The sequence below is a fragment of the Ovis canadensis genome, chromosome 6 (genome assembly GCF_042477335.2).
Source record: "Ovis canadensis isolate MfBH-ARS-UI-01 breed Bighorn chromosome 6, ARS-UI_OviCan_v2, whole genome shotgun sequence".
Lineage (NCBI taxonomy): Eukaryota > Metazoa > Chordata > Mammalia > Artiodactyla > Bovidae > Ovis > Ovis canadensis.
In genome coordinates, this window is record NC_091250.1 from 34,154,751 (window position 1) to 34,181,644 (window position 26,894).

General features: G+C 39.2%; 1 protein-coding gene across 1 annotated transcript in view; it reads left to right on the top strand.

Moving 5' to 3' along the window:
• Positions 1-2,489: 2,489 nt before the first annotated feature.
• The window catches only part of DKK2 (dickkopf WNT signaling pathway inhibitor 2), a 129,126-nt gene continuing 104,721 nt past the window's right edge, over positions 2,490-26,894 (top strand). Inside the window, exon 1 of the mRNA XM_069593566.1 lies at positions 2,490-3,648. Within this exon, the coding sequence (XP_069449667.1) occupies positions 3,427-3,648 (222 nt within the window). The 5' untranslated portion in view covers positions 2,490-3,426. The remainder of the gene's footprint in view (positions 3,649-26,894) is intronic.

Sequence of the window (26,894 nt, forward strand, 5' to 3'; positions counted from 1 at the left end):
TCAGTTGTGATTTTTCTGTGGAACCAAAGTGACCCTACGGTGAGGAGCAAAAAGAGGGAGATTATGGCCAAAGGAGAAAGAGGCACTTTCACAGAGGCATTTTCACAGAGGCACTTTCCTCTGGTCAAGAGGACCCTATACTTCTGTATAGTGTTGCTTTTATACATTTGCTTCCTAATGATGTTATTGCAAAAGGTATAAAAGTCTGTTTTTGTAGAATATGAAATTTGTGTCTTCATACTTACAAAAACACATAAGAAAACACGTGTGGGATCATGACAGTAATCCAAAGGATTATGTTTATTTGCAGTTAGTTGATTGTGTGTATGCGTATCTACTTGTCTGCATGTGGGTTTTGTGTGTCTGTTTCTGTCTTCTATACAGTGTTACAGAGAGCATCTGGATCATAAATGAAGTTAGTTTTTTACCTCCTTTTTAGCCTCAGGTGTAGTTGTGTATGTTTTAGCAGTTGATTTTGTTTTATATAAAAGGGACAGTGTTTGTGAAAGTGACTTTCATGTGAACTTTGATTTTTAACTGTATTTGCAAAGTTTGCTTTTGGAATTTGTAGGATCCTGTGTAAACCTCTGAGATAATCTCTTTATCCTGATATCCAGAGCCTAGGGGTTTCTCAAGAGTACGTACGCTGAGCTTTACACTTATTTCTTTGTAGAACATGCCAGGAGTTAGGTTCTGACTATGTAGCATCTTACTTTGATTGGTGGTAAAGAAAGAGGGAATCAACAGAAACAGGCAAAGTATCTTCAGATTTTCTTTTGACTCATTTGAGGTGGTTCTTCAGCAGATTGTATCCACACTCTTCAAGTGGAGGTTAAGCAATTTATTGCTTACATATTTAACTCTCTTTTCCTCGTGCTTTAAAATACTCTTGAAAAATATACAAACCTTTAGGCTCCTAACTTAATTTTCTCTATTTCTCTGATTGGCAAATCCCCATGAAGACAAAAGATACCCCCTTGTGTAAAGTCTATGCGTTGAATCCCAAGTACTGATCTATAGAGTGTAAGTCAGTTTTCTTGCCCTCCAGTAGTGCCTGGAATGTTTCACTTGTCGTTACAAACCCATTTCTTGGCACATTTTTAAAAAATGAAAAAAAATTTTTTTTGAAGGTAAATCTCTTATATTCTGAGGAAGCACATGGCAATCTGAAGAAAACATACCTGAGGGCTCCTCAAATTTTAATCTTTTGCTTGTGTATTCAAAAAGAAAAAAAAAATCGTTCTGAAAATGAATTCCACACACAGATTCACACAACAGGGCAGAGAAACATGCAAGGCTGGTGCAGCCTGGGGGACCCAGCTGTAAATTTACACTTTAGACCTCAGCCCTTTTGCGGGAAAAGAAAGGAATGGCTAGCGTTCTCAGTACCTCCTTGACTGTGTGCCCCTGTCCGTGCCCTTGTGTGCCAGGATCCGGTGTGAAAGCTGAGGAACTCAGGTCTGAAAATTCGACAACGTGTTCCCAAAGAACAGCTTCCTGAATGGTGGTGCCGCACAGCCTCGGCTTCTCTGTGCACAGATGGTAGCACACCAGAGAAGGAGAAATGCAACAATTTCCTGAGCCCTCTGGTTGTTTTGGAAGCCTGGGCGCTCTATTGCCTCTGATCATCTCCAAACCGGGAGATTGCCTGGGACAGTTCTCATCTCTAGCTTACTTCCTCGCCTCGCCAGCTGCCACTGGCGCCCCCAAGCGCCGCGCTCCAGCCCTTCTCTGAACCTCTTTCCCGCCGAAGCAAAGACCAGGCGAGCCTCCGGGTCTCCCAGGAAAGGCACTGAATATGATTGCCAGAGGCGAAGAGGCAGAAAGCAGAACCTCAGAGACTCCCTCGCCCGCAGTTCATTCCTGTCTTGGATTTCCTCTTTGCAAAGGAGGAGTTGCCTAGGATGGTAAAGATGCCCGGTAGAAGTGTGAGGTTCAGAGCTCAGGTCCCCTGCCCCCATGCCTGCCGCTCCTCAGAGACAGACAAACAGCTCCTGGTGTGGTGGGGAGGGGGTCTGTAGGGTGAAGAAGGAGGAGACGAGAAAGTGCCAAACGCCTCTTGGTAGCATGGTGGGACTTTCTTTCCCCTTCTCTGATGCTCTTCTTCCCAAAGCCCCATCTGGATCGGTTATACACTCCCTAGCGCACCAATACAGTGCCAGCCTCACACATCCTCTGGGAGGCACAGGCTAAAACCCAACTGTACACAGACCATTAACGCCCAGATGCTCATTTTCCTTAACCTTCTATCGGGCTTTTCTAGGGCTCCTCTCGGAGTCAGGGACTGGAGGTGGGTTGGGGAACCCATGGAAGGGTGCTGGCAGTCCTGAACCGCGGTGGCGGTTCGCCCCTGCTCACTTCCACATTTGCCCTCCGTTTGTTGGCAAAGGCTCTTCCACCCTCTGGAGTGGTTGGTTGTCAGGAATTAGGAGTCCGCCTGTTACTCTAGGGGTGAATCCCATCTTCTCAGTTGCTGTTCGGTGGAAGGGGAGGGGGAGGGGGCGAGGAGAAGCAGAAGGGGAAGCCTCAGAAGGAAAAGCCGCAGGAAAAAGAAAAGGGGGGCGGGCGGGGACGTGGGGGTGATAGAAACGGTTTTACTCTTTGTCACTCTTGAATTGGGGGCGGAGGGAACCCCCCCCCCAACCACCCCGCTGTGAGAAGCTATAAAAAGCAAAGGGGGCGGCGATGAGAGAGCAGATGCAGCGAGGGAGACGCGAGACCGCGCGGAGCGCAGGGAGCGCAGGGCAGCTCCGGGGGCGACGCAGCATCCCCGGCAGCGTTTGGCTGCGGGCTGGTTGAACACCGCTTCGGGCGACTTTGCATGCGCGTGGGAAACCTTAGCTGGCTTCTGATCTCCAGGGTCCGGTCTGGGGGCGGTTCCTGATCTCCCATATTAGTGCCCGCTAACTTTGAAAAGGAGGACTTGAGTCCCACAGAGGTTGAGACGTAAGAGGTAGAGAAGGACGAGAGGAGAGAAAACGCAACTGAGGCCGAAAGAGAACGAACTCATGTGGACCTCCTGAGCAGTTAAGAGGAGGACTGGACCTCTGAGAGCCGAGGCAGGACCTCGGAGGAGGTGTGGGCAAGGAGCAACGGAAGCGGTGCGGTCCGTGGGGCTGGGTCTGCCTGCACCTCGGGTCACGCCTCCTTGGCGAGAAGGCGCCTCGCCTTTGATTGCTTCCAGTTACTGCAGAACTTCCTGCCCTGGCGGAGAAGCGGGTCTTGCTTGGGTCGTGCTTCCTCCGGGTCTGAGGCTTGAGACTGAGTTCACACGGTGCTGGGCCCCCAAAGCCAAGTGGGGTTGGGGGAACAGAGTCTGCGAGTCCCGGCGCCCCGAGTGCAGGGCCCCGTGTTGGGGTCCTCCTTCCCATTTGTATCCGTATCCTTGCGGGCTTTGCGCCTCCCCGGGGGACCCCTCGCCGGGAGATGGCCGCACTGATGCGGGGCAAGGACTCCTCCCGCTGCCTGCTCCTACTGGCCGCGGTGCTGATGGTGGAGAGCTCACAGTTCGGCAGCTCGCGGGCCAAACTCAACTCCATCAAGTCCTCTCTGGGCGGGGAGACGCCTGCCCAGGCCGCCAATCGATCTGCGGGCACTTACCAAGGACTGGCTTTCGGCGGCAGTAAGAAGGGCAAAAACCTGGGGCAGGTAGGAAAATACCCCCAATACACTCTTCAACCAGAAGAGGTAGGGACCCGGGCTCTTGGGCACTTCATTTGACTTAGCCCACAAGGAGTGCGCCCCCAGGTGTGGCGCGCAGGATAGCTGGGGAGGGGTTCCCAGATGCACGATTGCGCTGGCGGAGATGGCTGTGTGGGTGTGGGTGCTGGAGGATGTGGGGCGGGCGGGATGGATAGGGGATAGGGTACTTTCTCATCTCTGTTTTGGGATATGGGCATGTATGGAGCGCTAGTGAGTACCGATGGGGAAAATGGCCAGAACGGTCCTTCTCCGCATTTAACACAGCGGATGTCGAGGATGCTGTTACTAGCTAACACAGAGCAACTATTGGGTGTCAGGTATTGTTCTATGAGGTTTCCATATATTTAATCTTCACCACCCTATGAGCTTGGCGCTGTTACCATGCCTTCCCTGCAAATGAAGAAACTTAGGCAAGGAGTAGAAGCTATTTGCCCAAAGCATACACTTCGTGTAGGTGGCAGAGCGGATTCCAATTCGGACAGTCTGAGTCGTTTCTGGGCTCTTATCCCATGCACTTTACAATCCGAAGGGAAAATTGACCGTTTTTCAGGTTCTCCTTCCTTCTCAGTTCCGGGAAGTAAGGTCACATACAGAAAACCTCAGCACATGTGCACTTCTCACGTCTGGATATAAATCATCCCAGAGGAAACAAAATGATGAGCTGACAGAGGTAGTATCAGGTGCGGAGGACCAGGGTACCTGGGACATGGCCAGGAGAACTCCCGAGGTATGTTTTCCAGTGAAAACTTGCCTGAGCACCTTTGTCTGTCACCCAGGCAGACAGGGAGATTGACAGTCATGCCAGTAGTCACACAAACAGGCACACACAGAGAGAGACAAGAGCTCGCATGCTCCACGCGGCGCCCGCTGTGGCCAGCATACAGCGGCCAGGAAAGGGGGCCCTGTGGGCACTGGGAACCACTACAGCTCCCCCTTCCGCTCCTTTTGTGGGAAGCCAAGACTGAGAGCCAGTTTGCCCAGCAGCACCGGCATCTCACACAGCCCAACTGTCAATTCATAAAGGCAGCTCATTGCCCCACAGATCGTGGGTTTCCTTGTTTTACGAGAGGAGCCTGCTGCAGCTGCTGTGCGCGCTCTCAGCAGCGTCTTCCACTGCCCATGCCCGCGGCGCAGGCATCAGGGTGAAGATTGACAGCCAAGCCCGGTGCTGGAGGGACCGCAGGGAAGAGTCTGCTCCACTTGGCCCCCTACTGCCCTCTCACGGGAGAGTTTTGCTAGTTCTGCAGTTCCAGAATGCTTCCTGGGTTCTGAAGTGTCAAACATTTCAGCTCTCCTCTGAAAGGATAACAAAGTCTGCAAACACAGGATTCTTTTTAATGACTCAGGGGAAATAAACTATACATCTGCATACACACTACAGGCATACATGTCCGGTGCATATTCTCACACATGTGCACACACCTCCATCCACACTTGCAAGACCACTCTCGTTGCCTTTTTCTCCTCGTTAGGAAATGCTCTGCCATTTTCAATAGGAACTGACAACATTCTCTTAGAAACCCATCACACAATGGGTCAAAGCTTACAGAGAAAGGGTGCGCTCAGTCCAAATCATCTGACTTTTCCCCCTAATGTTACTGACTTCAAATGCCACCTTATCAGTTGTTGAAAAGAGCCGTGTTGAGTTCAGCCAAGAACAGAGGGATGGACCCAGTAATCTTTGAGGTTCCTTTTGATTCTAACCTATGTACATTCTGTGAATTTCTGTAAAGAAGTTTAAAAGTCTCTGTTTCTGACACCGTGGGCCCTAACACCTAATGTTGCTCAGTCAAATTATCAGTTGTCAGTACTGCCACTAGCCATAGAGTTATATGGGCTAGACTGTGGGATCCATCTAAAAACCTGGCTTATCACTTATGTGTTGATATTACATCCATATACAAATATGTTTGCTTATTTTTCTCTCTCTGCAAATTTCTGCTCCTTAAAAAGTATGTGAGTTATGTTGCATGTCTTCAAATTGAAGATTTCTTTTATACATCAGTTGAAGTTCCTTCTTTTTTTAGTTGAATATCTTTTATGCTCTCCATATCTTAGTGGTTCAATGGAATATATTTCATTATATTCACTTAATTGTAATACAGGATCCTTAAAAATTGACATCATATTTGTGAGAAAATTGTAACATATTAGAGACAGTGGGAACATGGAATGAAACATTGAGTTGAATCATAGGAAGATAGCTGGAAAATAAAATTATTATCTTTTATATATTCTGGCTTTGCACTTGTTTATCGGGTGGTCTAAAATGTGTACTGCTGTGAAGGAACAAATAGAAAAAAAATCTTTTACTTGTAGAGGTAGAGGAATTCTTTGTATACTTATGGATCTCTTTATCTTCTTTCTTCCACTTCTTATGTGGTTACCAAAAATTTTAGCACTCTTATTTTCAACAATGGAATGGAAATTAGAAAGACTGTTCCAAACGGAAGATGCCACATCCTTTTATGGAGAAAAACTACAAATAAAAATCAGTTGAGCTGAATTTTTATCCATCACAAAATAATTGATTGAGGAAATTTGTAAGTAAAATGCCAACTGTTAAAACTAATTATATCGTGTCATCTTGAGGCCTAATAAGTCTGTCTCCCATCCCCAATCTTTGATTGATGATGGCCTGTCAATCAGTCACTGTCTTAGTCACTCAGTCATTTCTGACTCTTTGCGACCCTGTGGACTGTAGCCCGCCAGGTTCCTCCGTCCGTGGGATTTTCCAGGCAAGAATACTGGTGTGGGTTGCCATGCCCTCCTCCAAGGGGTCTTCCCAACCTAGGGATTGAATCCAGGTCTCCTTCATTGCAGGTGGATTCTTTACTGTCTGAGCCGCCAGGGAAGCCCTGAACAGTAATACAGATACAGGGACCAGAGACTGTAAGATATAACCTCAAGGATGAATGTCAGAAACTTAGTCTTTAGTCTTCTTTTCCTTAAGTGAAAGTTGAATGATTGTCTACTTTTCCTGATTTATTTTCATAATGGAGAATAAAAATAAAAATGTTATTGCTATTGCAGAAGAAATTATTGAAAAAATTCAATAATTCATTAATCTACCAATGTGAAAATGAGACTAAATGGGCTCCAAGGTTTTCTTGATCCACCGTAGTCTGATCTCATATGAAGAAAATATTCTTATTTATAGGAATTCTACTTGTCTTGTCAGCAAGGTGGATTATTTGTAAATCACTTCTGGAAAAGTTGTCTTTGAATTTCAGGAAAGATTTAGAGGGCACCCAGAGAAAATGCACTGTTCTCCAAGGGTGTTAAAATTCTCATCCTTAGGTTTGTTTTCGAAGACAATAGTTATGAGTTTTGATTCAAACTGCCATAGAAAGTTGAAATGTCTTAGTCTTCATTCAGGTGGTGGAAACAGAAGTAGCAAAAATTATTTTGGTGAATTATTCACATTGTTTTAATTTGACTTTCCACTTGCATCTATTATTACTGATGGGTTTTAAAAGGTAGTATGCGTTTGTATATGTTTATTGGATAAATTAGATCGTAGGACTGTAACTAGCATGTATATGAATAATGTATACATCTCAATTTATGAAGAGACTTGCAAACTTTCTAAATCAAAAGCATTATTAGACAAAATTTTCAATATCATGTGAACAAATATATTCTGATTAAGTACACTTTTGCTCAACATCACCTCAGTTGTATGAGGTACCGATTTTTAAAGGCCACTTTAAAGGCAGATTTTTTTTTCAAAAAGCAATTTATAAAATCAGTTTATGCTTGAAATGAACAGTGATTTTTTATATGTGAATGAAAAATCTTTTGAATGTGTTTGTAATTGCTTCTTTTAGCCTTTATTCCTTGTTTTGTCTTTTTGAGACCAGCAGATTTAATTTGAACACAACGCTGTATGAATTTGAAGTATTTGTAAAACTTATGATGAGAACTGTGAAAAATAATTATATTTTAAAGGTAGAAAAGCTTCTTGGTATATGTCCCTAAAAAGAAGGTGAAATTGGTTTCATGTAAATTCAGATTCCATTATTTTCTAATATAATTTGGACATTTGAGGGACAGTGGTTTGATGAAATTATGTTGTAAGAAAAGAACGCTTGAAATACACTGAAATGGAAGTTTGAGGAAGTTGGTAAGAGAACACTAATTTTTTTTTAAATTTCCTTTAATAAAAATGCCATATCTTTTTGCATCACTCATGAAAATGCTCATTGAAAAAAACTATATATCCTATTTTCTGTAGGTGATCGCTTAACTTTCTAAAATTAGCCATGACCTGTTTTTTGAAAACCCCAGCCCAACTTTCCCCTCTTAGAGGTTAAATATTTGCTATCTCCTCTGTACTTCAGTTGACACTAAACATAATCAGGAAAACAAGTCATCTCTAAAATTCTTTCAAAACAAAAAAAATATTTGAAATAATCTACACTACACTACTTCTTTTTCTTTCTCTATCGATAGTAGAAAGTTGATGGTTGATACAAGTGATGGTTACCTAGTGAATAGCAAGAAAAGCATTTTAATGATAATCTAAGTGGGGACATCCATCATTTTATTTCTGTGTTAGAGAAGAGAAAGCAAAGGACAAGGTTACTTAAACTCACTCCAGCTGTGACTCTGACCTTACCATAGTCTTCTTGAGTACTCCTCTCCGATACAAACTCCTTCCCAGGATGTTTCAAATCGTATAATTTTTAAAGTAGAGAGAGCAGTGTAATAGAAGGGTACCTAGGAGACTATCATGCGCTCTTCTTTTCCCTGCACAGTTACATGAAGTGTACAGTACAATGACCTGCTAAATTACAGAGGCCTTTATCATGGTCAGCATATTTAGGATTTTAGACTCAGGCTCTTCTGGCTGTTCATTCTTTGGTATTGATGTAGCACTGAAAAGAGTTACAGTCTTATTTCTGTGATTTCCTGATGGCCCTTTTAAGTCATTTTGCTTCATTATACCTCTAGTCACTTGTATTCATCTATAAAAAGGTGATAAAGCTACTCCTAGTTAATTATTGAATTATTGAAAAGATTTATGCAATATTTATATTCCTCTTACAGTCATTGTTTAAAAATCTGAAGCAACCTCCCCAAAAAACAAAATTAATAATAATAGATAGGTTTTTGTGTCATGTAGCATTGCTTTAAGATTACATAGAAATATGTTAATATGGAACGTAAAACAAAAATTTAGTATTACTGTTTAAGGAAAGCAGAAGTTAATTTTTTTTCTTCCTCTGTCCCCACTTTACTTTCCAGGAATTAGAGAACGATACATTTTTCTCTAATAGCTGTTTTTTTGTTTGTTTGTTTGTTTTTTAATTTTTCAGAATAAATTCTCCCACACACAGAGGTCAACTGATATTAAAATATGGGTAATTTTTTTTTTTTTGATAGGAACATCTGTCCACAGGAGGAAAGTCAACATCCAAATATTTTAAATAGTGGCTTCCCAATGAGTCTCTCATGTTAACAATTTTGGGTCACTGCTCACTTCTTTGGGTTCAAAACAAGAAAGGAAAACCATGAGTAACACTAACGTCTAATCAGAGTCCTTAGGGACAGTTCATCCTGTAAATCCTTGTCTTTGTAATGGTAAATTAAATCAGAAACCACTAAGGCAGAAGAGATTTCAATATCAGATGTAAACTGCCGTATTTTAACTCAGTTTATGCCGCACTAAAAACAGAATTAGTATTTTAACTTTTATCCACAACCAGTGAACCTGATTAGGATAATACATTTGTGGGATTTTAATAGTAGCTTAGATTTATCTATGTGCTTCAATGTAGGAATAAAATCAGCAAAACAGAAAAGTAGTAAATATTTTAATAAGTTACTTATCTTTTCTACAGTCAGATGAAAGGGACAGATGTGCATCAGATATCTTTTGAAATATATTACAGGGTCTAATTTAATTGGTTGATTCTACTTAAGTATAATTTTGGCACATACAATAGGTTAAATTTAAATATTTCATTATCATACATTTTAACTATCCCACCCTGTCTAAAGCAAGAAAATAAATCAAAGCAGGGAATGAATATGAACATTAATTAGAAAAACAAAGCATTACAATTAGGGAGAGAGACTTTTTGAAGTGTTAGATTTATCCAAATATCTCCTAAAAATTTTACTCTCTATGTTATGCTTTACCATGTAGAATAATAATGTTCTTCCCAGGACTGGAAGACAAGAGTGGCTTTCAGATATCATTTTCTTAAATTGGCTTGCAAGTAGGTATAGGACACATAAAATTATAGTAAGAGGTTCCATTTGTTACTTATTTACTCTGCCAGGCATTGCTTCAAATACTTCATTTGAATTAATTTTTTCATTCTCTCAGTAGCCCTTTGAAGTGATTAAGTCCTAATATCACCCTTATTTTTATAACTGATAAAGCAATAATTCTCCTGGGACACAGAGAGGTTTTGCAATTTGTACAAGTCACACAGCAGTAGGTGCAGAAAGCCACAACATGAACCTAAGTGATGTAGTGTTAGAGCCTGAATATTTACCTACCAGGCTGCACTGCCACAGAATCCAGCCAAATGAAACATGGGTACACTATCTGTACAGTATGGAGTTAAGAGGAAACATGGGCCTTTATTTTATTCTTCCCTATTCTATTTCCAACTCACACAGGTATGACTCTAGGTTCATTAAAAATCATAGCAAAACCCAAATCCTCTGCTGATGCCAACTGCTACTCTGAGTAGCCAGAGTATGAGAATAGTTTATGGACTTAAAAGCAGGCACAGAATAATACATGAGTGTCATCTCTGCCTTTACTTGCCTCCCTGCCAGAGACAATTCACTATCAACAAGGCACACGCATGTGCGCGCACACAGACCCCCCCCCCCACACACACACCCTCTTTCTTTCTCCTACTCTGCTTCATTAAATTATTGCATTGCCACAAGTAGAAAGGAACGCTACTGCATAAATCCTATTTTGCTCTTGGTAACCACCACATAGCACCCATCCCCCTGCCTCTGAGTGACACCATGTGCCCACTGACATCAGCAAAGTGGGGGCCTTCCCAGCGGCCTCTCTGCAGTGACTTTCCGTTGGTCTGGCTGGCATCCATCACACTCTGATCAGAGAGGGAGAAGCCATTTCGAACCTGCTATTGGCTTTGTTTTTCCTTTACTTTTGACCTCCTCCTAACTGCCTTTCAGATAATCGGTTGATTTGTAGCAGCACTAGAGTTTCATAACAATTCCTAGGAGAGTTTTTCTCAATTGCATCTGGCTAGCTTAATGGCTTTGGAAAAGCCACTTAATCTCTGGTCCTTTTTAAAAAATCTGTAAAATAGGATAATAATAACAATAGCAGCCATAATAATAATAACAGTCAACTTACTGGGCAACAGGGAGGAAGAGGAAAGTGCACTCAGTCATTTAACTGATGTTATTATTTCTGTTACCATTACAGAAATATGGAAGGTCAAGTGCTCCTGTGAAAAATAGAAAGTGGCTACTTAATTTTCCCCACCAAGATGGGCAGGAGTGACTAAATGAATGCGTATGATATACATGAAGGAAACAAATGAACTCAATTACACCAATGCCAAGAATTGTAAATCAGGAGAAAACAAGGCCAAAAAACATACATGTACACATATACATATGCCGTCATGTTTCCTGTACTGCATGTCAGCATTAAAAGTGATAATAGGTCAGTGTTGTGAAAGAAAGCAAAATAGTGCATAATTGAATAATTTGTGAGATTACACAGAAGCAAGAGTGTACCAGACATTAAAAATACAACCATGTTAGGAGGGGGTCCTAACAATGATGGCAATATTAGTTATTTAAACATAGGAACCAAACCCAGTTGAATAACATGTTAGAGTCAGCTGCCAACAGCATTAATTTGATATTCTCCAAAGTAAGACAGGCTGTGTAGAGGCAAACTTCTTGACACTTTATGCAGAGTGCTTGGACCCTGAAGAGCTTGCTAAGAATTTGGAAGACTTAAAACCCTCTTTGAGTGTCAGCCTGTTATATACAAAGCAGACTCAGAGATTTAGAGCTCATTATTCCCATTTCATCCCCTTGTTTGTTTTGAGTTCTTTTTTTCAAGATTCAGGTAACCTGGAAATATTTTGATAATGTTAAATTGAGAGTGAAAGACAACTCCTTGGAGTATGTAATATACTTCTTTCAATGTACTAGATATAAACTGCCAGTAAGAGTTTCTATCTGGTAATGAACTAAAAAACTTCATTCCGATGGGGAAACTGTCATTCAAAATCAACTGAGATGACAGCTCACAATCAAATAACAGTGCTCACTTCTCATTCTCATTTCATCTCAGCCTTTTGAAATTTGGCTCAACGAGCACTGTGTTAATTTGTCACTTGAAATCCAAAGTCTGTTTTCTAGTAACCATCCTGTATACTCTGTAGCCTGTTATATCTCTCTTACACCTGATATATTTCCCTACTTCTGTAATATTACACATTTCTCTCTTCCTCTCTGGTTCGTTCCTCTTTCTAGTTTTCGCTGATTCCTCCACGACGTTGTGCCTATAAATGTGGGCATTCCTTCACCTTCTCTCCCCAGTCCTCTTTTCTTTCTGTTCCATGTTCTTTTCTTTCCTTGTGTGCTGGTGTGCTGTGCTTAGTCGCTCAGTTGTGTCTGACTCTTCGAGACCCTTTGGACTGCAGCCTGCCAAGCTCCTCTGTCCATGGGATTTTTTCAGGCAAGAATACTGGAGCGGATTGCCATTTCCTTCTCCAGGGAATCTTCCACTCAGGGATTGAACCCGGGTCTCTTATGTCTCCTGCATTGCAGGCAGATTCTATACTATCTGAGCCATTAGGGAAACCCATTATTTCCTTATTTGAAATCGTTTGTCACTTATGGAGGTATGCTTGTTTAAATTACGAAGCCTCCTTGCCTGCTCAACTGGTTCTGGAAGTCCTTCCAGAAACAAACAAATCTCCATATCAAAATTTAACCTTTTATGGGTAACATCAAATTGTCAGGAATAAGGCAACCAGGTCTTTTTGATTTCTAACTGTTAAAAAACAGTCTGCTAGAAAGTTCCCGGGGTCAGACTAATGCAGGTCCCAAGAATCAAGTCTGATTACCCCAGCTTCTTATGCTCTGGTCTGTTTCATCACTCGCTGCTGATGAAAGAAAGCTGTGTACATTCCCATCAATGCTTTTGTTTCTTTACCTCTGTGTATTTGAATCCTTGGGATTTAAATGGCCTCCAATTTTTTCTCTATGATGAACTTGTTACATTAATATCTGATGAGAAGAGGCAAGTATCTATTATTTATGCTCAGGAAATGTTACATATTATAATATGCACACAAATATTTTAAGCAATATGTAATGTTCATTTTTATAGCTTGAACTACTCACTAAAGAGTCATTTTTTGCTACTTCCAATCTTATAAATAACTATTAATTTTTAGAGTGAGAAACCTCAACGTTTACATAACATTTACCTCAACATTTACTCAACATTTATCTGATGCACTCTTAAAAGTGCTTGATATTTAATAACTGAATAAGAAGATTCTTAAAGTGTGCTTAATCACTATTAATCAAGATGGAGAGTGTTAAAGAACCAAGAAAAATTTTTATCACCTGCAAGTTTCAAGAACTTGTATAACAGACTAAAGTGGGCATGCTTAGAGCTGAGATATATATTAGAAATCACCTAGTTTAACACAGCTTATTTTACATATGAGGGAAGCAATTTAGGAGATTGTTGTGATCTGCTCTAATACTACAAATAATACTTTGCCTGTGACAAAGAAACTTCTGCTGAAACTTGTATCTTCTGACATTTAACAAGGGCCTTTCAAATAATAACAAAGCTCTGTAGACGAATTAATTTCAGTTGATTAAAAAAACTAATGGGAGATAAATTATATGTAGAACCCCCTTTCAGCTCTCAATTTATGTGTGTCAAAATGTAATAGCAAAGAATACAATACCATGATGACAACTGTGTCAGTAGGATTTAAAGAAAATTAATGAAAGGACAGGGCTTTGGCTAAATTTTCCTTGCCTGCTCTTTTAGTCATGATACTTTAATAATGCATTTAGCAGGAAGCCTGGCTGAAGAGTCTCTACCAAAGAAAAATATTTCCCCTTGTAATCAAGAACATGCATGCACGCATGCACACAACCCTGATAGAAGTTTCAACAATTAATACTCTTAAGATGCAGTTGTGTTCAGTCGCTCAGTCGTGTCTGACTCTTTGTGACCCCATGGACTGCAGCAGGCCAGGCAAAAAGAAAATTTCTTTAGTCCTTTCCTTCTATTCCATGCTGTGGTACTCTCTTGCTCTGTTCTCTTTGCTCTTTATCTTTGAATACTGGTCATCACTATAGAATAGATTGACCAAAACCTGTTTTTTGAAAAACCACTGAGCTGTCTGCTATTGCCCTTGCCTTGCAGCAAACTCAGGGCATGATGGTTGAAGATCGGTAGTACCTGAGGAGTCAGCCCCAGTGACGGAAGGTAGACGGCAGAGGCAGGCAGGTTTTCATGGAATGAAGCATCCATCATCTCAGACTGCTCCCACCTTCCCTTCTCAGCTGCCTGTCAGCCTCTGGTCTCGATGGAGGGGAGCTCTCCACCTGGGATGGACCGAACCTCTGCCTCTCTCTCTATTTCAGGAGTAATTGACTTAAAACAATGCTGTGTTTGGTACTTGGATGTTTTAGACATCTTAGTGTTAGTCTGTTACCCCACATTGGTATTGTTCTTTCTGGGTGTGTGCCCAGAATGTGTATCATCATACTTTATTTCTAAGAGTATACAGCTGAGCATACAGCTTCTACACAGGATAGCAGGGGAACGTGACAAGGCCTGGGATATAGATTGAGAAGACCTGGTTAGCCTATTGTCTAACATGCCGGACATGAAGAAATCGTGACACCTTCAAGCCTTAGTTTTCTCATCAGAAAAGTAGGGCCTGTAATGATGGTGTTTTATCTTATCTGTTTGCAAAATATAAAGCATTGCTTATTTACATGATATCTTTAGAGGCTGTTTTAATGAAAAAACTAAGACCTTTCCACTCTGAATTTATGAACGATAAACCTGAATTAGTGTTAAACCAAGAATAAGCTATTCTAGATGGATTTTATGATTCTGGAATTATAAATTCAGTTTCTGTTTTGATAGACTGCCTCTTTTTTTTTTTTTCTTTAAGAAAGACCGAGTGTGGAAGGTGTTTCTTTGCTTTTGTTTTCTTTCTTTGCCTTTGTTTTCTTTCTTTGCCTGTTTGTCTTGATTCTCTTGGGTTTCTTGGGAAAAAATAAGTGCCAGTGGTAATACTTCCACATTTCTGACTAGAACTTGGTGATGTTATAATGACAATTATTATTTTTATTCCTGCAGGCTACAGACAGCCTGCTATTAGAATATCCTGCCTATGACTTCAAGAAGAGCCCTATACATTTTTATTCTATCATGTATAAGATATGTTACTGTTTATATATTTTTAAAATGTCTTGGAAAGGCATAATAAGGGTCTCAATAATAGAAGTAAGTGTATTTTAAAGTTCTGGAACTAAACTTGAGCATCATATTTTGGGCACGTTATATGTTATAGGGTTCACAAAGCATACATTTCAGGGAAACAGCCAATTGTAAAGTCAAGTTGTATGGCTGTGAGATCACATGAACTGTGACAGACAAAATATATTTTTGCCACAAACCCTTCAAACAGGAAAGTGGGTATTTTTCAAAGCTGGTGAAAACATACTATTGTGTTGCTAAGTTGGCATTTCCTAGTGAACAGTGTAGTAGCTCTGATCTTTCATGTTACATGTGCACGAATCTCACCCAAACATTTGTTCAGGCTGTAAATAGTGCAGGAGTCCTGCTTGCCGTTCCTGCTCCTAAGTAATTATCCTCTGATTTAGAGGATTCTTCTTCTTGTTCAATAATGATTGCTTTTGTTATTTTATTGTCATCCCAAGTGTCATGGCCTTGATTCAGACCATTATCATTTCCCAGGGTAACATTACACTATTGTGGTAGTTTTTTGCTTCTCCAAACCATCCTCCACACTATTTCAGAAGTGAGCTTTCTAAAGTCGAAACTCTGTTAAAGCTGTTCTAGAGATGCTCACTTCTAGGGCATGAAGTCTCCACTTCTCCACTTGGCACACAACATCGTCAGTTACCTTATTTCTCATACTTTGGCCCTGAGACCACCCAGCTGATGAGTGGCAGAGCTAGGGTTTAAAGCCAAGCAGTTTTACTTGAGTCTACTTAGTCGTGCTATGCTGCAGCCTCATATAAATTGGAGGCCAGAGAATCCAGCTAAAGACTTTTTACTGGTATGTTTGAGAATTCAGATGTGATGAAATGCTTCTGGTAAGCCAGTCAGCTTGCTAATTGCTTACTTCTTAGAGGTATTAGATGCTACGGTCACAGTCAACAAACATTTATTAGACACATATATTCTACGGGGTCCTTGGTATAAGTAGCCATAAAAACAAATATAGTGTATCTGAGGAAGCCGGTTGGAATTTTAAGGTTGAATGAGACCCCTAGATATTGTCCAGTTCAAGCCTCAATTTTCAGTACAGGATGAGAGCTGAACAGTTTGACGAGCTTTCCTTTTTAATGAAGATTTTTAAGAGGAACACTTGTATCTCAGTTATCTGGTTACCCTGACTTTAATTCTGGTAAGAACAGGAACCTTCTCTGTGCTGCTGTAAGTGAAACTTGAATAAAATGAAGCTGGATATCGATCTCTGTGTAAAAACACTTCCTCGCTAACAGAAAAAGTATCTACTTATTTTAGCCATTTGTCACAGAATATACTCTGGTTCCTTTGACAGAGAGCCAGGTTGTCCTTGAAGAGTTATACTGTATTCATCAACCCGTTAAGAAAAGGTCTGACATGCTGGACATTATGGTGCTCATGTTAAGAGGTAGTGCCTGCCTGCCTCTTTGGTTCCAAATATTTTGGAAAGAATTAAATTCTTATTATTTTTTTCCTGTTAGTCAGTGCCTCACTGCTCCTGGAGGAAGCCAGATCTTAATTTTATCATTTACGAAAGCACTTTGGAAACATAAGTGGGAAGAGGCAGTTGTTGTTTAGTAGCTCAGTCATGTTTTGATTCTTTTGCAACCCCCATGGGCTGTAGCCCGCCAGGCTCCTCTGTCTATGGGATTTCCCAGGTGAGAATTCTGGAGTGAGTTGCCGTTTCCTCCTCCAGGGATCTTCCTGGCCCAGAAAAAGGCAGGCTCACAAGGAATTAGAAGCACGGTAAGAACCAACAAAATAGTACTAGTAGAAGGTAAGAGTCTGGAGACTTCAGAACGGATGGTAGAAAGGTTGTATTAATTAAAGTGGACAAGTTCTTACAAACTGGGTGGAGGAACAGGTGGACTGAAATGTATCAAAGAAAGAATGTGGTAAAGTGCAAGTTTAAAATGATGTCATATGTTTTTTTAAACGAGCACACTCAAGCATTTATTCTTCCAAATTAGTCACTGCAGAAAACTTATTCCTTTGATATTGTCATGTAGACCTTTCTTTTGAAATCAACTTCAGAAATAATTGACATGTTTATTAAAGGCCATAACTTTATGACCATAAACAAGTGGTCATATATACTGGTGGTTATATATACTGATTAACATACCATATTCAAAATCCTTGATACTGAGTTGCCTTTGTGTTGTTTCCATAAACAGAATATCCCACGGAAGGTGAGGACATCGAAGAAATGTGGTACACTGGGTGAAACCAATTCCAAAAAGCTCCAAAAGGCATTCGGAGTCACAGAATCAGTATTGTAGTTATAATTGTAAACAGTTCAATGTTGATTGCTTTAAGGTGGTATACCCCAGTTTGGTTGATAGCCTTAAACAAATCTGTCATGTCACTTTGTAATCAAGTCCACTCTAGGAGAAAGAACCTGGCTGGAATTTATGTAATATGGTTACCATTTCTCAGGGAAGCGGGAACTTCAGGAAGCAATTAATGAGTGCAAGCCACGAGTATGTTCCCCACCCAACTCTTTCTGTGAAAGAGGAAGCAAAAGCAAATCACACCAGTGCATTTCCCTAGAGTCCAGTCTGATGACACTCATTACTTCATGTGCCGCTTTTTAGTTAAAATATATGCACTGAGGTCGGGGGGGGGGAAAATATGGTCTGTCAAAAGTTATTTTTTTAATGCAAAAACATCCTATTAAAGTTTCACAGAAAAGACTAAACAGCCTAACTCAGTAAAAATGTTTTTCAATTGTTCAAAATTAATCCAATGCTTCCAAAATGCTCTTTGGAAATCCTTGTAAATTTCCTTGCCTATGTGCCCTCCTGCTATCTTCCCAACACTCTTTAGAAGGAAATTGTTTTTTAACAGAAAAAATCTTCTTGAAGTCACATTTCCAATAGGGTCCTGGCCACACCAGCTGCAACGCATTGTGACTAAACCATTGTCTATTTTGGTTCTCATTGTTAAAAGGACAAGTGACCAACACTCAGGTCTTGTGCCATAGCTACCCCAGTGATTGATTACAAATTGGATTTGAATGTGTGCTGTGAATTTTATTGTTAAAAAAATACAAGCTTTCAACACAAAAGAACAACTCTATTTGATAGCCTGTCACTTAAAAAGTAAGACCAAAGTACAATTCTGGTTCTTAGTAGACAGCAATAAAAAAATGTAGCCCAACCTCACCAGTAATTCTGTTTTATAAAAAGTCCATTTCTGGGAGAGTCAGAGACTAGCTGAAGAAAATGCTCTAATTGTGGGAGTAAGATATTCCTAATTTTTAAGAACTCTTTAAAATATCTCAGGGAATCAAGGCAGAGTGGCCAGAGCCTTGGACAAATAATTGATTTCAAATCCCTGATGGCAGATTAAAGAATGGCATGTTCAATGAAGAGCTAGTATCAATCATCATAATAAGATTTAATATGAGAAATTGAAGGAGTGATATTCTGAAGCTAAGATGCATGGAAAGGAGAGGAAGATCATAAATGATAGCTATTTGTATCTTAAACACAAAATTAAGCAGGATAAACAGGCCAACCTCCAAACTTTAGTCGCCCCATGGATAATGTAGCCTGATATTAACCATGTTGTGACTATACCTCTCTAGCATATTTCTACCAATATCTTACAAACAGCATCAGTGTGGTTGGTACTGTAGTTGGATTCTAAGCAATACACAAGACCTTGTTTCTAGAAGATAGTGCAACCAGCATTTGTTGAGAACCTACTTTATGTCAAGAAATTTCTGTTAATTTCACTGTATTAATAACATTAGTTCATTGTCTCAATACCCTATAGCACCTGTTATGTGCAGAGCCCTCAGTAAATACTTGAGGGAGGCAGTCAGGCAGGAAAGAAAATGCTAAAAAAGTGACCATATGCATTGTAAGTGAGCTCAGTATTTGGTATCTGTGGTCCCATGATGGATCAGCTTCAAACTCAGAGTTATTTGAGTATAGTTTTAATACAGAAAAGTTTTGTCTTGATGAGTGCAGTGGAAAGAACACACTTTTTTTTTTTTTTTAAAGTGAATGAGACTTTTCCATATTGGGTTTTATTTATTTTTTTCAGGAATTTAACAGCTTTATAGAACTGTGCATATAAGCTCTAGAAACTATACTGAACTTTGTTTTCTCATCTCTGAAGAAGAAATCATAGTTGCCACAAGCTTCAAGTGGAGTAGAGTATATATATCCATTAAAAGAAATACAAACCTTTTAAATATATAATAATTACTAATGGTCACTTAAAGATAACAACAGATTGCTAGGTAAGCACCTAAAGATAGACTATAGGACATTCAGATCCCAAGCTGCAAATAGTTTATACTATTCTAGATGTCAGTTTTAGTGGGGAAGAAAAAACAATTAATACTAATTAATTGTTCAGTTGCTCTGGATGGTCCGCCATGTTTTCTCTGACCAGAATTTCATTAAAGGTTAGTCAGTCAAGGTAGGGGCCAAATGGCTCTTTACAGCTTAAGGGAACTAGGGAAGAGAGAGAATTCCTTGCTGGTCTGATTGTTGCAAACCCGGTGACAAGAACACAGAGTATTTTTGGAATTTGCACATGCTTAACACCTGGAATATTCTGAGAGTTATAGTCATACTTCATCAGTCACCAGAATGAAAAGCCAAATGCTGATCTGAAGGAGAACTTCTGAGGCAATTCTTCTGGAGCTCACTATATACTCTACTTGTCATCTTTCAGACATAAGCCTTTAATCCCCTCTTCCTAAAATTGTTTATTTTAAAATGTGAGAAAGGCTAAGGATGTCACAGCCGAGTGGTGAGCTTTCCCTTTAAAGAATCCCATCCTTCAAACCCATCTTTAGCAAAGAAACTGGCATTTCATGTGCTGAGCAGATGACGTCCCGCGGCCCCGGCCAGCCCGCCTGTGCAGCTGCGCCTGTCTGGCACACAGGTGTCCTGATTTGGACCTTCTTGAAATTCTGACACCACGTTTTCCTCCACTGGGAAGTATGACTTGGCTATGCTGTTTTCCAGTGACAACAGATATAGCGGGCTAACAATAACAGCCCCAAGTAAGGTGATAACATAACCCTCTAACTCATGCTTAGCTGGGACCCAGGGTACAGGGTTTGTTCTAGGAGTCTGGGCCAACTTTTTGGTTTTGATTTCCTCTTTTATATTGTGTTTTGTCGTTCGTGTTCCCTCCTCTCACCTCTTAGGATTTGGGAGGCATCTCAGAAGGATGGGAAAGTTTCTTAGAGAAGGAAAATACTGCTGTAATACATAAACAAAGCTAAAAATTGTACATACATAGTATGATAGTCTTCCAATCATTAGTATATATTGAGCAACCACATTCCAATGTTAAATAGTCTTCAAGGGTTTAAAAATAAGCAAAACTAGACAGTTTCCTAAATACTTTTCATAGTATTTTACAAAAACAACTGTGAAAGTAAAAGATATTTTTCAAATGCAGGCAACAAGGAAGAAATTTAGTTGTTCTTTTCTGCATAATCTTTTACATAGTCATTTCGGTTTCACCAAAAATATTTCTCAGTGCAGAGCCCAGATGTTCTAAAGTTTTTTTTTTTTAAAGACAGCAATATTTAAGAACTTTCTCATTCCTTTCCATCTTAGTAACAGCTGCTTCTAACAACCACTTATAATGAATGTGTCTAAGTAGGAAAAACATAAGTGGGAATAATGAGGGAAGTAGATGGTAACATATTTAGTGCCATAGATTGTGTTCCTGCCCTGACTCTGATTCTCTCTCACAAAAGATAATTCTGAAAATGATGTCTTCTTTGCCAAAAGCTATTCATCTTTACGCAAATATGTCCTACAAATCTGATCGGCTTTGCCTTTAGATAAGTAGACATAATTACTCGCTCAGCTCAAGAAAGAAAAGTTTATTACTCAGAAGTGATTTTATCCCACTGCTTTAAGATAATTCAGCTATTACCTTTGACCTAAAAGGAATGATATAATATGGAAGAGATATCCTAATTTTCAAAAAGTGATGGTTTATTCCATAGAACGATGAGTTTGATACTGATTGTGGCCTACATTGCAAAGCAGATTGTAAAATTAAGTACTTATGGAAATAGATTTACCAAAGGAAAGACACAGGTTTACTTAGATTAAATCATGACAAGCTAACTTTATAATTTCTTGAACATGGGAATCAGTCTGATGACACTATGATGCCATTTATAGCCATTTTCTTTGAGAGGAAATTTGTCTTTAAATACCACTATATGCCAGTGACTCTCATATTTGTATTTCTTAGCAATACGTCTCTCTTGAACTTCAGAATAATAAATGTCAACCTAACATTTCCACTAATATATATTTTACACTGACCATATCAAAATAATCTTTTCCCTTTTCCAAAGCTGTAGCACCCATGGATTTCCTCAACCCATTTGATGGTAAATCTGTTTTTCTAATTGCTCAACCAAAAAGGCTTGGATTCATCTGTAACTTCTTTTTTTCCCATACATTCATGTTCAGTCCCTCAGGAAAGCCCCTTAGCTCTATCTTAAAAACATATCCATAGATCAAAACAGGCATTTCAGCTTGTGAATTAATAGTAGTTCATAGAAAATTGACTTAGGAATTTAACTTAGGACAAGATCAACCCTGAATATTCATTGGAAGGACCAGTGCTGAAGCGGAAACTCCAATACTTTGGCCAACTGATGTGAAGAGCCGACTCATTGGTAAAGACCCTGATGCTGGGAAAGATTGAAGGCAAAAGAAGGGGTGGCAAGGATAAGATGGTTAGATAGACTCACCGACTCAATGGGCATGAATTTGAGTAAACTGTGGGAGATAGCAGACAGGGAAGTCTGGTGTTCTGCAGCCCAGGGGGTTGCAAGGAGTTGGACAGGACTTAGCAACTGAAAAACACCATCACCACACAGGGCAGAGCAGAACTTCCCGAGAAAATACCTTAATACAAACATGAGAAACACGTTTATATTATAGTCTAGAAAGTGTTATATCTGTATACATTTAGAGTATTAAAAAATCTGGTACCCTAAAAACCAGTGCTATCATCAAGTCTGCATTGCCAGGGCAGGAAAAATTACTCAAGTAGCATTTACTGACCATAGCCTATAAAAACAAAAACATTTTGAAAATCCTGTTCTTTGTTATACTGTATTCCTCAGTCATTTTTTTAGTGACCAGACAGAATCAAAACCCATGTCTTAGTTGTGTTTTCTTGACAGTTCTCTTTGGCTTTTGGGGGTCTTCTTCTTTTGGGTTTTTATAGCTAGCAGACAAAGAAGAATGATTTCTTAGATTGGCCATTGGGTTCTCTAACAGTCTTATAGGGACTTCCCTTGTGGCTCAGATGGTATTGAGATGTGACTTAGTTCTCCAAACTCAGACTTTTAAATAACTTTTGCTCTTGTTTGATTATTTGAAAGAGCAGGCCTAATTTATTGTTTAGAAATAGGGGAAATGATACCACACAAGAAATGTTATGATGTTATTATGCCATTTATCCTGGTCTCAGTTTTTATCATAATTATTCAATTTCTCTTTTTTAGTGTTCACTTATATTGGAGAAGGAAATGGCAACCCACTCCAGTACTCTTGCCTGGAGAATCTCATGGACAAAGGAGCCTGGTGGGCTACAGTCCATGGGGTTGCAAAGAGTTGGATACGACTTAGTGACTAAACCAGCACCACATTACCAATAAATGATTTATCTGTCATAGATACCTGAGGAAAATTGTATTTCATTTTAACACCAAAAAATATTTTATTTTGCCAAATTTTCAGGTTATTCTGTAATCCCATTTACAGGAATTAGTGTTTGTGTCTTGAGATATGAAAAATATCAGACTGTGTTAGTTGATCTTGTGATATTGACAGATTAACCAATGAAACAGATTAGAGAGTCAAGGAAAAGATTGAGACACGGATCATTAAGAGAAAGAGGAACTATTTAAAAACTGATCCTGAAAAAAAAAGAAATAAAATAAAAATAAAAACTGATCCTGGAAAATTGAGTATCTATATGGAAAAATCTGATATTGTAACATTATCATACTAAATACAAAGATTAAATGAATTAGTATTTTTCATGCAAAAACAATAAAATGAAAATATTTAGAAGAAAATATAATAAATATTTTTTGAATCTTAAAAAGGAGGATTTTAGAAAGCAAGGCACCAACCAGAAAATAGATGATAAATTTGGCTATGTTAAAAGTAACAATGCTGACCTACCCAATGATACCATAAAGGAAAAGTATATCACTAACTGGGCAGTACATGGAACTGGATAATTGGAAGTAGCACATGTAGCCAACCCAAATCTTGTATGACTAAGGATTAGTATCTAGAATATTCAACAGATTTCTGTGAGTTAACAAGAAATTAAAACTAGGTTAAACATTCCATAAAAATGAAAAAAAAAAAAACATGAATAGGCACTTAACAGAAGAGTAATAAAATGGCCAATGAAAATTTGAATAAAGTATCGATATTAATTAGTAATAAAGAGAATGCAAATTAAGATACTGACTTTCCTTTTAATATACACTGGATGATGAAAAATTAAAAACTTGATAATACCAAGTGTGTAAGAGAATATCTGGAATTTCAGTATATTGTTCATGAGTGTGTAATCACTGTATGCACATAAGCCCCTGGCTACGTGCTTGTGTGCAAAGTCACTTCAATTTTGTCCGACTCTTTGTGACTCTGTGGATTGCTACCAGTCTCCTCGGTCCGTGGAATTACCCAGGCAAGAATACTGGAGTGGGTTGACATTTCCTTCTGCAGGGGCTCTTCCCGACCCAGGGATCAAATCACAAACTTTGACAGGCAGGTTCTTTAACACTAGTGCCACCTATAATCAGTTGACAATGCCTTGTAATTATGAATGTTCCTATAATCTCTGATCTAGTAGTTCTACTTCCAAGACTCCTGAGGATATAACCCAGATAAATGTTTATTTATGTGCAGCAAAAGATATGTATAAAAAGGGCTATAGCACCATGGTGTGTAGTATAAAAAAACAGGAAACCAGCAAGCTCATAGACAAAAGAATGTACATATAAATTATGGTATATTAATGCTATAGAGTGTTATGGAACAGTGAAGATACATAAATGAACTATAGCTAGAACCAAGCACAAATGAAGCTTTGAAATATAATGGTTAGTGACAGGAAATAATATATAAATAATATGGAAGACAGTGTTAATTTTGGAGAGTCAGGAGGGTTGGGATATAGGAGATACACTACATTGAGATGAATTATTGATATTGTTCTAGTTCTTAGGTTGGATGGTGTGTTCATAGTTAAGCTTTGTAATGTATAGGTATTTAAATATATTTTGCATGTACCAAATATGTTTTAATATATTTTAAACATAAAAAAATAAAAGGTAATAAAAAAGAGAGATCTGAGAACCCTTGTATAACTTGGGGATGATCCACTAAGGTGAGATATTGGCAGATGAGAGTTGAGAGAGAGGTAATTATCTCTGCTGCTGCTGCTGCTGCTGCCAGGTCGCTTCAGTCGTGTCCGACTCTGTGCGACCCCATAGATGAACCAGGCTCCCCCGTCCGTGGGATTCTCCAGGCAAGAACATTAGAGTGGGTTGCCATTTCCTTTTCCAACACAGGAAAGTGAAAAGTGAAAGTCAAGTCGCTCAGTCGTGTCCGACTCTTAGCGACCTCATGGACTGCAGCGCACCAGGCTCCTCCGTCCATGGGATTTTCCAGGCAAGAGTACTGGAGTGGGGTGCCATTGCCTTCTCCAAATATCTCTGAGCATACCCTTTAAGAAATATTATCATTTTAAAAGTGATGTTTGGAGGTCATATGTTGACACTATGGTAAACAGATTAGGGAGAGTTGAATAAAAGTAGGACTCAGACCTTAGAGAATGTAGTTAAAGCCTTTATGAGTTTCCTACCCAACCAGGGATGAGCCTCTTTCCCTCTCACCTATCCCGCCTTTTGGCATATTCCCCTGATCTATGAGCCTAGATATCCCTCTGCTTACTCACCATCTCTGAAAGTATTATGATTTGGGGTATTTTCTCCCTAACCTCTTTCCTAATCCTTAGAAAAGGATTCATGGCTTCAGTAAGCAAGCCTTTCTACAAAACATGTCTCTATCCTATTACTGCAACTTCTTAGGCGATTCAATAGAGATTAAATTACTTATTAGAGATGAAGAGAATATTAATGCTAAGGCCTCAGTGCTGAAGCTGATATGAATCCTGGATGGATTTAATTACATGTAGAAAAACCTTTTGCTGAACTCTTCTATTGGGAATTTTATTAAATCTATTTGCTTCGTGGGTTCCTTGCTTGTAAAGTAGGTGATAATTCTTAAGCTGTAGTAAAGCAGATTGAAATATCTTTAAAACCTGTGTTAAACTTTTGCTTCAGCAAGATGGCTTGTATGGGATATGAGCTATGTCAGCAGTTCAGCTTTGGATGCATTTTGCCTGTTGCATTTGCTGAGTGTGATTAAAGTGATTTTTATTACATGAATGGTAGGTTATATCTGGTTAGCTACTTCCTGTTCTAAAGAGAATAGAGGTAGATACTGATTCTTTTCTTTAAGAGTAAAAATTACTTTTTCTAATTTATTAGCATGAAAATATTGCCTTACGTAAGTGGTTCTTAATGTTTGGTGCACAGACTCTTGGGTATATCCAGGACTTAAGATGTTATTTAATGTGTTATAAAAAAACACATTGCAAAAAAAATGGTGAGTAACTTGCTGGTGCCTTAGCATGAATCAATGTAATGGCACCAAATTGTGCCAATAGCCATTGTGTTCTTCACCAATATACTCATAATAAAGTTATACTTACATACATGCATACAAGCATATGTATTTTATCTTAAGAATGTCCTTGAAGAAGCGGTAAAATTTAATTGTGCATATGTTCAAACATTCTGTGTGATGAAATAGAAAATACGCATAAAGCACTTCTGTTGCACCTCATTATACAACTGCAGTACTTGAGTTGCACGTGGAACTTGCTGCTGTTTTTTAGTGACAGCAGTTTTTTTTTTTTTTTTTTACCTGAAAGAATTATTGAAAAACAAGCGGTAGTTATTCAGACTTAGCAAGTATTTAGCAAGTGTTTTCTCAGAAATGGACAAAATGAACCTGTTAATTCAAGGAAAACAGCTCATGATATTTGCTGCCATGATAAGATATGATTTTTCAAGGTCTGTATAAGTCTGTGAACCAACATTTCCTAAAAGATCAATGGATGATGTTGCAAAGGACAGCAAAGGATTTTAATGTAATACAGTATGAAAGACTCATTAATATGGCCTTGGGTTCTATATTGTAACTAACCTTTAAGAAACTACCGTCTATTGAGTTTTGGTATAGTAATCAAAGAAGAATATTCATAATTATATGAAAAGGCTATTAAGATACTCCTCCCCTTTTGAACTACATATCTAAGTGAAGCCAGATTTTATTTATCTGCTTCAACCAAAACAACATATCACAAGAGATTAAATGCAGAAGCAGATAAGAGAATCCAGCTGTCTTCTGCTAACTCAGACTTTAAAGAGATTTTGAAAAATGTAGAACAATTTCATGCTTCTCACTACAGTTTTCTCCTGTTTTAGAGAATATAGTTATTTTTCATAAGAAATAATGGGGTTAAGTTATTCTTTTGAAATGAACTATTAAATATTGTGCCTTAAAAAGCTTTTCTGTCTGAT